This window comes from Acanthochromis polyacanthus, chromosome 19 (assembly GCF_021347895.1).
Source record: "Acanthochromis polyacanthus isolate Apoly-LR-REF ecotype Palm Island chromosome 19, KAUST_Apoly_ChrSc, whole genome shotgun sequence".
Lineage (NCBI taxonomy): Eukaryota > Metazoa > Chordata > Actinopteri > Pomacentridae > Acanthochromis > Acanthochromis polyacanthus.
In genome coordinates this window covers 10,878,549-10,891,148 of record NC_067131.1, presented here as the reverse complement: position 1 = coordinate 10,891,148, position 12,600 = coordinate 10,878,549, and the positions used below count along the sequence as shown (strand labels likewise).

Genomic DNA, 12,600 nt, shown 5'->3' with positions numbered 1-12,600 from the left:
TGCAAGAAAATAACACACACTTCATTACACAATAAATTCATGTTTAATACAATAAAAAGTTTACATAAGCATTCCTCTGTTTGTAGTTACTTAAACAAGGTATCGCCCCATTTAAAAATAATAATAATAATAAAAAAGTGGGCCAGATTATATTTCCTATAAAATTCATTCATTCATTTTTCCAAAATCTTTGCAAATATATTCCTGAGGACAACAGCATTTAACACCGGAAAGCATTAAAAAAAAATGTTACCCCTAAAAATATGTCTTTTTCCCTCCTTCAATTTCATTCCAAAACAAGTGGAGCAAACACTCCTTTCAGCACAGGTCGGGCACCACATCACTGATCAGAGATCCATGTGTCGAGAGGATTCAAGAGTTGTGGCTGCACTGGACAAGAACTGGGAATGCCAGTATTGACCACACTCCTGGCACCTAGATATATCATGTAAATGGTATTAAAATAATTAAAATGACTGATAAAAATACAAAGCGTGAAGAGGGGGGAAAGCGTAACAATAAGTGATATCTATTGCGGAACTTTTCCCGTAAAGCTACTGACGTGCAATCGTGTGAAGAATGTAAAAACAATGCAGAAACAGTGAGAGTGCGTATTGCAGATACGTGGATTGTGTATGTTTAGACTTGGAACTGCCAGTAATAGCTGCCTCTGTGATTGACAGACTTTGGGACAACAACAAACCTTATGTAAGGTCTAATAACTATCAGCAAATGTCATTTATGTGCTGAAATAAAATAGATTTTTAATTTTTTTTAACCATATAACTCAATAATAATATTAACTTACCAAATTGTGTAAAACTGAGTTCAAAGGGTGCACTAAGTGATTTAAAATAATATATAATTAAATGTATTTTTTATGATTTGGCTTTTTTAATTATTCTAAAGCAAAGCGCAATCTTTCAAGTAAAAATTGTAAGACACTGCTTGGCAACTTAACTACAGTTTAGTGTATGTTAAGACGATGTACAACACTAATATACAGTGAAATGATGTGGTATTTGTGCTTTGGGCTCCAGTTCAGCTTTACGATACATTTCCCAAATTTGTAACAGTTTTAGACATTCGTTAGTTGTCTATCTGGTGCAAAAATCATACAGCATGTATTGTATCTCTTAGTGACGATATGAAAGAGGAATGTCTAACTTTGAAAATGAGAAAAGAGAAATTCATGAAACTGATGTTTTTACCCTGACTAATAAATAAGTGCATAATTCTGATCATATGCAAGTACATTAGGTTCACTTATTTGGGCTTATAGAACAAGCAAGTGAAGTCTTATTGTAAAACTGCAAATGATCCTTAATGTTTTGAAGGGAGTGGACTGTATGCTATTCACTTGACCCAAAATCTCATAGAACTAATCACTACACAGCAAAAGATTCACACCTTCCTAGCCACTACGTAAAATGTTTAACACGACATTTTCCCACTTCATGGGACATTAAAGAACCTGAGGATGCCAGCATGCTGCTACCAACTTAAACTTGCTAGGAAGGCTGAGACACTGAGCCTTTGGCAAGAGCATCGTGACATGTTTCTGCTCAGAGGAGTGTTGTCATTTTCTTTTGTCTATTTTTTTTTTTTTTTTGGACGACTGACAGCTGAAAACATCAAAACACGGATAGCTGAAAATGGTCTCCTCTATTTTCCAGCTGCTTTTTTCACCCCCTTTAAACAACTCATTCCAGAGGGACTGTAATCAAGGCACTCTACTACAGCGATTAAAGGGTTTGGGATCACTCTTTTCAGTTTCCCTAATGCAGATTTTAATAAACTGACAAGTTTAGGTGGGGCGAAATCACATAAGATAAATCAAAAATGACAAGATTAATCCATTAAAGCTTTTAAATCATTCAACTCTCACCTTGTTCCCAATTTATTTTACTGTGTAATCATGAGTACACTCATTGTTTGAGCGGATAATAATCTGTTTTTGGAGAGACTCTCTCGATTCATTGAATTTATCATGAATCCAATTCCAGGTAATGAACGGTACAACAAGCTTTCGGCAGTCCCTTTCGACATCTGTTGCAAATGCCAGAAAATGGAGAGACACATATTCAGATATGATTCCCCAAACCCGCAGAAACTGGCAGCGAATTTTCCGGGTCGGTAGAATAACATGGATATTTCACAACGCCTGTCGACAAAGATCGGATCAAATGTGACGCCATTATTCTGTAGAAGAGGAAGAACCTGAAGAAGAGAAAGAAGTTTCACCATCAACACATGAACGCGGAGTGCCACTGTAATCTTTTTTTTTTTTTTTTCTCACGGAGTGCTCATTTTCGGACCCAACTACACATGCAAAGTGTCGTCTGTGCTCCAACTGTGCAGTGTCCTGCCGGGCCTGAATCATCCCTGAATGCTTTGACCACTTAGTCACTACCTGAAACAGTCAGTCCAGTCAGTCAATCAGTCAGTCTGCGGCATCGTGCAATGCAGTCGTTTGGGTAGGCGGTCAGTTGAAATATAGTTCTTTCGTGAGCATAGAGACCACGCAGGGAATCTGCTTCTTCTCACTGAAGCGTGGGTCCTCGGACCAGGACTCAAAGCTGGTGGCCACCATGTAGTTGACCCGTGTGAGGATCTGCATGATCTCCAGCTGCTTGCCAAACTCGTTGAGGACATTGCAGAGCGCTTGGACGAACCAGGATCCGCGTCCAGGGTTTCTCCATGAGTAATATCCTGAAAAATCATCAAGAGTCAACAGAGAAACATGCTACAGGTACCCCCAAACAATGTCACTTTAGGTATTCATTTAATGTAGCAATCAATAAAAAAAAAGTTTCAAATCAGACTTTGAATTCAAATCTGTGGTTCACCTGGCACAGTGGAGTAGGCAAAGAGGAAATCTGCCTCTACAGGGATCTTATGTCTTGGATTAGCATCTGTCTCCAGGGTGTCGTTTGGCGGACCCGAATCTGTCTGTATACCATCATCAAATTCGGAACCCCGACAAGCCTGGTGGAGTAAATGAAATGACATTTCATTGTGATCCTGAGTAGCTTTCTCAACAAAGACCTTGCGAAGCGATTAAAAATTAACTATTTTTAAAAGCTGGGAGGAGCAACATTTGATACAATAACTATCATTTGTCTGTGGGGAGAAACTTAAAACCATCCTAATCTGTTCTCAAAGACCCTTATATCTAAAAGCCTTCTTAAAAGACTTAACCCCTAAGTGGCCCATTTAGGCCAAGCGTGGCAAAACGTTAGCACAAATCTGTAACTGTCACACACATTTTTATCACACCATCATCTACACATGGAAGGCTTACACACCTGGATGAAGAAGAGTTTTGGCTTCCCGACTAAGCTTTTGCACATGTCCCCCCTGAACAGCGAGGTCATGGTCTTGATGGGCATGGCTCCGTCTGTGCCGTAGATCATGCCCTCCTCACCGTGGCTTAGCAGGATACAGGCGAAACACGAGCTGTCACTATGGTCTTCCTCCGAGGCTGACCCATACACACACAAACAAATACTGAACTCTTAGCTCAGCTCAGGCCTCATTAAACCGCTCTAATGAGTGTTCTCACAGTTTTAATGCTCCAGCGTGGTGTTTATTAAGCCTTTAAAGCTTTTTTATGGATTTCTAGAGAATCTGAAATCCTGCACCTAAGTTCTAAAGTTAGTTTTGAGAGACAATATGAGGTACTATGGGAAGAAAATTACAAAGAATGTACTCAGAAATCAAACAGAATCCAGTTAGTTTCCTTCAGGGAATGTTAAAGGGCAATAAACAGCCTGCATTTGTTACTGTAAATTATATTTACATTCACCTATTTACATTTTAATTAGTTTAGCTTATTTAATAACTTTCTAATACATTATTGGATGTTTGCAGACTTGACATTTTATCCAGAGAGTGCAATAGAGAAAAAGTTCTTGCAGTGTCAAAAATAAAAATAGACTGAAAAAGCTCATGAAATTTCAGAAAAGCTGCCTGAAAGCAAGAAGCAGCAGTAGAGACAAAAAGATGCTGTGAAGTTGACAGTTTCCAGCATCTCTCAGAATGGTAGAGAAACACCTGCATCTTGTTAGATCTGATTACAATTTCACAAAATGCCATAAGGCCCCATGCATGTGTTCGTACAGTCTACAAATGTTTAAATCTCGACAGTGTAGCCTATTAAAATACTACAGAGGAGACTTGGTGATCTCTACTCATGGTTCAACCTCTATCTTTAATTAATTTGTATGTAAATCATTGTTGTATGAGTTAGCCACTGTACATAAACTAGCTGAGCAAACATATTCTTCTCAAACTGCCCAGGACAATTTCAAAATAAGAAGAAATTCAAAGACAGTAGACCAAAATACAACACAATATCTTTCATTACTGATCCGTCAGATGCGTGGTCTGTCAGGGTTTCACATCTGTATAGATCCTCACATCCCTCACCAGAAGTTTCTGAGTTGTTAAATACTTACAGAATTGAATCAGTGCAGTGAAAATATACATTTTAACACCTACTTTTACTGATAAAAACCAGCATCAGCTACACAACACTTAGTCCGTAAAGAGAATAAACCTTCTGAAACAGACAGATCACATCAGAATTTCCAATTTATAAAAAAGAGAAAACTTTCTGTCAAACGTCACATTGTTGAGCCAACACTTAAACCAAGCAGCTGTGAATCAGATAAGGGTCAGGTCTTTCCCGTTATACCCCAATGCTGCCTACGCTCCTATGACATCAGAGCAAGTTGGACTGAACTGTACAGAAATCCCCAGTGAACGACTCTGCATAGGCTCATCAATGAGTCGACTTATTGGTGTTCCTAAGATTATACAACCTGAGAGGGTCATATGCTCTTATTATCTGTTAGGAAAATCTGGTCAGTGGCCCTGCAAATGCAACTTTCGTGGGATGAAGCCAATTTCTTGAAGCACCAGCACCACCTGCTGTCTAACTGTTTTAAGAAAGAACCCCTATCAGCGCGAGCTTATGCATGTATGTGACGCTGCAACTTCGTTCACCAGTTTACTAACTGCGCACTGAGCTGATAACACTTACCCAACCCAACCTGTTTGCAAAGTAAGAAACAATCTGTCCTTAAAATATCTTAAAATACAAAGCACTCTCTTACAAAACACCCACACTAGATGCTGTTCCAAATACTATGACGTCATTCTGTCATTATGTTAAAACTTAATAGATTTTTAAAGGTCCCACATGCTAGAATAAATGCAGTCGCCAAGAAAATCAGTCTCTAAGTAGGTACAAACTTCACCCGCTATGAAAGAACGCAGTGTTTCATGAAGTTCAAACGTGAAAGAACAAGAAAAATGTGGAAAATTTACTCAGGCACTGACATGAAACAACAGAAGGCAGCACGACTCACCCTCTTTGAGAAGACGCTCCATCTTCTCACATGTCTGATCATTGTAGATGCAAACATCGAAGCCCAGGCTCTTGAAGCATTTGAACAGCTCACCTGCGTCTCGGTCTGTGCCATTGCGTACATTCATCCCTGTCAAGACAGTCTATTTAGAGTACACATTCTTTATGCAATAAAAACAAGTGGAAATGAAAGAACATCGTATTTGAAACGTGGCTACTATACCTGTCTTTTCATCAAAGTTTTTGTTGTTGATGATGATGCACTTTCCCACTCGCTGATGGCTCATCTTATACTGGAATGTTGGTGAAACAATTCTGTAATGGCTTTCAGAAGAGTAGTCCTGCTCCCGCGTCTGGCCATCCTTATTCTTCTTACTAACAGAGTCAGAAAACAGAAACAGAATATAGACAATTGTCTCTTAGTATAGTTATTAACTGTTGAGCTTAAGTACAAAACATTTCTAAGTTCACCTGCTACTTGTGTACAAAAAACAAACAAAAAAAGAAAATCATGAACACAGGAATAACACAAAAATGAATTCTAACAACTCTTACGATAAGTTAGAAACAAATTTAGTCCATCTTCAATTATTCCCAAAAGCTTAGTTAAAACTTCCATAATGTTGAATCTTACCGTTCACTGGAGCGTCTTGCAAATGAATCGTTTTCTAGAAAATGTCCTTGACGCATGACTATGTTAGGTCAGAATGTTTCTACACATAATGATTAGTCCACATAAGAAAACGTCAAGATTTCCAAAACAAGTAGCACGCATGAAACTGAAAACAATCTCAACCAGTCACTCGGAAACCAAAGAATACATACATTGTCAAATAAGGCATTAATGTCACGGCCAAATTTGGTCGCAGTAATCCACCGTCGGGTTAAAGAAGAAACTAGAACATTTTCGCTTGGAGTAGATATTAAAATAATCCGAACCGCATCAATGTAGATTGAGCGAGAGGAAATGTTCCACGAGTGTCAATTCTCACAGACCTGTCATATTTCCATTCTTTAAAAGATCCATCCAGATAACTAAGCCAATAGTGGCCCACTGGGGGCTCACAAAATCCACGCTGGTTCCAGAAGAGCCTCGTCATCAGGTTACTCAAGCACTGGAACAATACACAGCGATGCGCACCAGCAGGCTCATGCACGCACGCTCACAGGCAGTTCAGCCATATTCTCATAAACATGTGATCCAGAACTTTTTGAAGCCCCCCTCCCACCTCCAAACTGTGCCAACATGCTGTGCCAAACAATTGCACGAGGGTGGGCAAAGAGCTGCAGCCCTGTTATGCTGTGGGCTGGGCACAGCAGAAAGAGGAGCAGCTACAGCAGGATGAATAGGAGGCCACTGTGTCCGTCTTACCTGGGTTCGTCATTAAGCGCTACGCCACTCTGCATCTGAAACGCCTTGGTTTTTGTCTCGTTTCTTTTTTTTTTTCCCCCAAAAAAAGCAAAGTTTCTCCACACCTGGTAGCTTAATTTTTGGTTGTGTGCTAGGATACTGACATGCTCTCTGTACTGGATGGAGACCTGACTGGGCCAGCGGGTGCTGAGGACGGGGGCGGCGCACTGTGAGCTCCCTGAGTCAGCAGCCTCGCCACCACACCAGTGCTTTCTAAAGGCCTATTCACACATGGCCCCCTGCGCCTCGCTCACCTGCTGAGGTCAGACAGGGCAACACGTTACACCGATGCTGACAGGCACAGAATCCACCTATACCGACATACACACAGCGAGGGCCTAGAAATCTGAACTTCCAAGGAAGACGCGCAAGAGATAGAACTAAAAAAAAAGTTAATTGCCCAGAAAATGTCCTCTTTGCCTTCACATATGACAAATAATTAGTTATTAATTCTGAATTGCTTGTGTCTTGGTTCAAAGACACACTTGAGCAAAAACGGTTCAACAAATAAAGACGACTGTCATAATTATCTTCATATCATAGACAATACCTTTACAGATGCAATTCTGACTTATTATTTATGGTCAAGACTTCTCAAAATGAAAAAGACATATACCCAAGTAGTAAGCTGAAGCAGTTAGCAGTTTAGTCTTATTTCTTATGATGTTGCTCGTTTGTGCTATCAGGCAACCATGAGTAAGTGACGGTGAAACACACATAACACTCGTACATTACATGTATGATAATTTCTCAAGATACTGTGCGATGTTTCATCTTGAAATAGTTCAGCTATTTGTGGTGTTGAACAAGTTTAAAGACCTTTCTATATGTTGGAAATCCAAAATCTGAGATGCTGCTTGGTGTTTTATGGCTATTAAAAACAGCCATCCATTGTTAATCTGATATTTGAGGAAAAAATCTAAATGCTAGACAGAGCACAGAAGCTTTTTGTTTGATTACCTGTGTTTAGGAGAGACACAGTTAACAAAGGTTCAGACTGCCACCTTGTGAGTAAAACAGGAATAAACAGTCCCCTGTGTCTGTGATGGCATCTGTACACTTCCCAAAAACAAATGTAGACCCAAGATACTGTAAAAACACTCACACTGTATAATATAATGAAGTCAAACATGCATGACTTTAGACTCTGCTGGAGTACAGTCTTATTTTGAGCAGCCACTTGAGGACTGACCCCAGTCCTAGAATTGAATTTAAGATTGTTTTCATGCTCCATTGCCCCGTTACACTAATTAGGTTACACAAAACTGTGTCGCAGTGTCAAATCAAGATTATATATTTCACTTCTTTCCTTTAAGTTTGAATAATCGGGGGGCACAGCTACATGAAGGTATGGGTTTGCACACCTTACAGAAAGCACACAGTTGCGGATGATCTTTTCTCCACAGCAACACTTTTACAATCACACCCCGAGAAAATACGACTCCTGCATGCTATCTAACTTGTAAAAACACATTTATTTACAACATTTTGGTGCTTGACCTTCATCAGCTGAATGTTTTGTTACAAAGACAAGCCTTAAATGGAAGCACAAATGCTCCATGGCTTTCCAAAGGCTTGGATGCTGACAGTATTTATGTATAAATGTACTGCAGAAAGTCTTGAGTAAATTCATTATCGAGGTGTTCTATTATTGGAGTTAATCTTTTCAATGAGCAATGATAAATATTAATTGCTTAAGATGTGCAATTATGCCATTGCCATTGCTACTGGAAGCCTGGAACATCTCCACTCAACAAAAATATAAATGCAACACTTTTGTTTTTGCTCCCATTTTTTTTATGAGATGAACTCAAACATCTAAAACTTTTTCCACATACACAATATCACCATTTCTCTCAAATATTGTTCACAAATTTGACTAAATCTGTCACAGGGAGCACTTCTCCTTTGCTGAGATAATCCATCCCACCTCACAGGTGTGCCATATGAAGATGCTGATTAGACACCAGGATTAGTGCACAGGTGTGCCTTAGACTGCCCACAATAAAAGGACACTCTGAAAGGGAAAGTTTTGTTTTAAACCAGACACTGACTGCTTTTCTGAGTCCCCAGACCCCCCCCCAAACAAACAAACAAACAAAAACAAAACAAAAACAAAAACAAAACTTCACCTTTCAGAGTGTCCTTTTATTGTGGGCAGTCTAAGGCACACCTGTGCACTAATCATGGTGTCTAATCAGCATCTTGATATGGCACACCTGTGAGGTGGGATGGATTATCTCAGCAAAGGAGAAGTTCTCACCATCACAGATTTGTGAACAATATTTGAGAGAAATGGTGATATTGTTTATGTGGAAAAAGTTTTAGATCTTTGAGTTCATCTCATACAAAATGGGAGCAAAAACAAAAGTGTTGCGTTTATATTTTTGTTGAGCGTATTTATAGGGACTCACATAATCCAATGTTCTAACAAAAGCAGATGTAAATCTGATGATTATTTAAAATATAAGTATGCATTGTGAGACCTTGTTTAATTATTATAGATACTTCTTTTTGTTCATCAAGGCCATTTCTAAGAACTGTGTAAAATGTATGCACTTTGGGCTTTTAAGCCTTCACCTCACAGTATTTTACAGATACAATGTAAACAATTTTGAGGTGCATTCATGATCGTGACAGTATTTTCTACCTCTCTGCATGCTAATGCAACTTGTCCTTCAGTTGAATGATGTTTTGGAATTCATAGCATATAGGGAATGTACTGCCACTATCTATTTTAGGAGGCTTGTCTTTGTAACAAAGTATCTGTTTGATACCTACAGGTCCAGCACCAAAATGTTGCATAAAAGTTAGACAGTGTGTTTAGAGTCTATTTAATATGCTCATCTCTCTCTTATGATATAGATGGCCCAGGAAATTTTTCACTTGTCATATGAGAAATATAAGCAAAGTGGCTTTTAATACAAAGCATACTTTATTACTCATCTAAACTGGACAGCAGAACAGCTATTTGCTCCAGAACAGTACCAACAAGCACTCCTTTCCATTAATCAATGGCAACTAAATGTGTTGGCTTACTGTTCAGATGAGAACCCTGCTCACTTTTCCAGAAAAATAGTGATAGCACTCTTACTAGGCCGGAGTAAAAAACATTTCCGTGTAGCTTTCAACACAGCAAACATCTGCTCTGCATGCTCTGACAGAAACAAATAGACATGCAAAAGGGGCTCCACTTTGAGTCATGTGAAGTGACTTAGGAAAGGCTTTTTCCAATTTTCACCACCAGTATCAGTCAAAATACATCAAATCAAAATACAAGTCGTTTCTGTCAGGCTATGCACAGCATTCTCATTGCCACACAACTGAATCTGAACTCCATCAGAAGGCAGGAGAAACCAGCAAAGCACTGCAAACCAAAAGGCCCCAGGTAACAGATTGCTCTCAACTGTTGTACAATAATATTAAAACATGTAAAGTCACAAGTGGGAGGACATAATAATGAAAGTGAAAGCTGCAATATAAAGCATGCAAATCATTATACATGACTAAAGTGATTTAATTTTTTCAATGCACAGAAAATGTGAGGTTCACACATGAATGTATGTATAGATTCCCATCTCCAGATACATTTAAAAGGCAGATCACCTTCCAAACAGTAGAAATCTTCCTCTGCGATCAGGTTTGGCATCCAGTTCGTCTACCGTCACCTTCCCTTCCTTAACTTCACCTCCGAGGTCAGTGGGCTCAGCAGGTTCACCAGCCATCTGTGGTCACCAGACAAACACACACAGTTAGTATTTTATCTTGCGGTTTGCTAAACTTATGCGATACGTTTACAAGTAGGTGAGCTTACCTCATTTCCTCCACTGTTACCGCTGCTCATAGCTGCTCTAAAGATTTAAAAACAGTATTTTAAACGCATAAACACATTACAGCTATCTAGCCAGCTTGGTTAGTAACTTGGGGATGGTTTAAACAGCAGCTTAATATTTCTATAAATACATTCTTTTATGTAAGAGTACGTATAGCTTAAATCCAGAAAACTCGTTTGCTAAAAGCAAGATTAAAAAGACTGAAACTAGCTTCAGCTTACAAATGCAAACGTTAGCGTGAACTTACACTCAGTCATTCGTGTAATGTAATAATTCAGCTTAATTGTTGAACTGAAGCTGACCTTCAGTTGTTTACTCTCCAAAAACCGTCGTCAGCTTTCAGTTCCCGAGAGAAAACTTGACAAAGTGGAAGTAGGTTGAGTTTGAGGTCTACGTCGTGCGTCATTACGTCAGAGCCCTGCGTCGCACCAGGATACCAGGTTTGATGATGCAAACATTTGACTACAACACAGCTTTTACTGGAGTTGGAAAATAAAAGTGTAAAAATTAGCATTAAACTATAATTAAAGGTAAACTTAAACTGGAGAAGGGCTTTGTTTGTACCCTTTAATTGCTGTATTTCAAACATAAAGAAGTGTATTTCAAAATATTCAATAAAACACAACTTGCTAACTGTCATGCTTCCAAATTTGTAAACAGCTAATGTGTGCTTTGTAAACATACAGCAGAAACAGCATGTCCTTAGAGTGTAAAATAACCCCAAAATACTTAAATTATCACATTGTTGAAGCTACTTCCTCTGTTTACTCATTTAATCTTTAATATACAATTGGTTTTGATGATAATTGATGTGACACTCTTAAAAATGTAATTAGTGTCAACATTCGGTATGCAAACTTTTTCGTTCACAGACAGCATTTTGTTAAATCACTTTTAAGTTTTCGCTTTCTCTCCTGGAAGTGAACTCTCTAGTGACATCGCTCAGTTTACTAAATTAAAAGACCCACACTTCATGCTCTCCAGTTCTGTTGTGTTTTTGTGTCTCTTGTGGTTGTTTCCATTTTTCCATTATTAGTTTGCATCCTGTTGTTAATTCTCAAACTTTTTTTCATTAGTTTGGTGGTTTTGTGGTTGGTTTACATTTTGTTCTAGTAACAGTAAGTCTCTTTATAGTTATTAGGTCAATTTGTCTTCTTGTCAGTATTTTATGTCACTTTGTAGAAGTATGATAGATTTTCTAACAAGTACCTGGACCTGTGTCCAGTTGACAGCAATCTGCTTTTTCTTGCTTTTACAGTATAACTCCAACTTGTGAGTACTTTTTATTGATGATTAAACTATTGTTTTACACTTGTGGTCAGGAATAAAGTTTACTGAATACAGTAAACCTGAAAAGACCGCTCAGAGTCAGTCCTTTTCAATATTTATTAGGTACGATAAACACATTTGGATAAAGCACCTCATCCATCAGAAAATGACAGAGACTCCATTGTCTACACTGTTAGTATCCTAAACTAATGTTCCTGAAGAGTTACAAAAACATATTGTATGCTTTGATTTGTTTTATTACTTAATAATTCTGTGCAGTATGAAATCATTTCTTTCATTGGTATTAAAAAATTACAAAAATGTATTAAATAATCTACACATAAGTACGCATAGCTTTGTCATGGTGCAAAAGTCTTTATCATGGAAAAACATGAGAACATGTTCATATATAAGCTATAAGTAGGAACTTTTGCAATGATTCTGGGACTATTTTGAAAATTCATTCCCCTTTTTTGTGAATGAAACTGTGTTTGTGTTAGTTTAACTTCCCTGTCTTTTTTGCTGGTTATATATATAGATTTCTTCTTTTACGTCATTTCTTTCTGCCAGTGTTTTCTAGGAATAATGACAACTACTGAAGCCTAGTCTTTCTATGTGTCAACATACATACGTGACTAATGAAGCATAATATTACTAAGTAAAACTATTACGCCATGAATCACGCTTTTATGTCTTAACATCATGGCAAGGTG

The 12,600-nt window shown here is 38.3% G+C and overlaps 1 protein-coding gene across 3 annotated transcripts; it reads right to left on the bottom strand.

Annotated features, from left to right (window-relative positions):
* Positions 1 to 24: 24 nt before the first annotated feature.
* Positions 25 to 11,026, bottom strand: casp7 (caspase 7, apoptosis-related cysteine peptidase). Of its 3 annotated transcripts, none has more exons than XM_022196045.2 (8): positions 10,921 to 11,026; positions 10,600 to 10,636; positions 10,392 to 10,510; positions 5,598 to 5,749; positions 5,376 to 5,504; positions 3,309 to 3,484; positions 2,850 to 2,988; positions 25 to 2,712 (listed from the first exon to the last, which is right to left on the bottom strand). In XM_022196045.2, the coding sequence occupies exons 2-8, from the start codon at positions 10,627 to 10,629 to the stop codon at positions 2,486 to 2,488; spliced, it is 972 nt and encodes a 323-aa protein (XP_022051737.1). In that variant the 5' UTR covers positions 10,630 to 10,636; positions 10,921 to 11,026; the 3' UTR covers positions 25 to 2,485. The 3 variants fall into 3 exon arrangements, with proteins under 3 accessions (XP_022051737.1, XP_022051735.1, XP_022051736.1); XM_022196043.2 differs by having other exon boundaries at positions 10,600 to 10,631; positions 10,866 to 11,010; XM_022196044.2 differs by having other exon boundaries at positions 10,866 to 11,009.
* Positions 11,027 to 12,600: the final 1,574 nt, after the last annotated feature.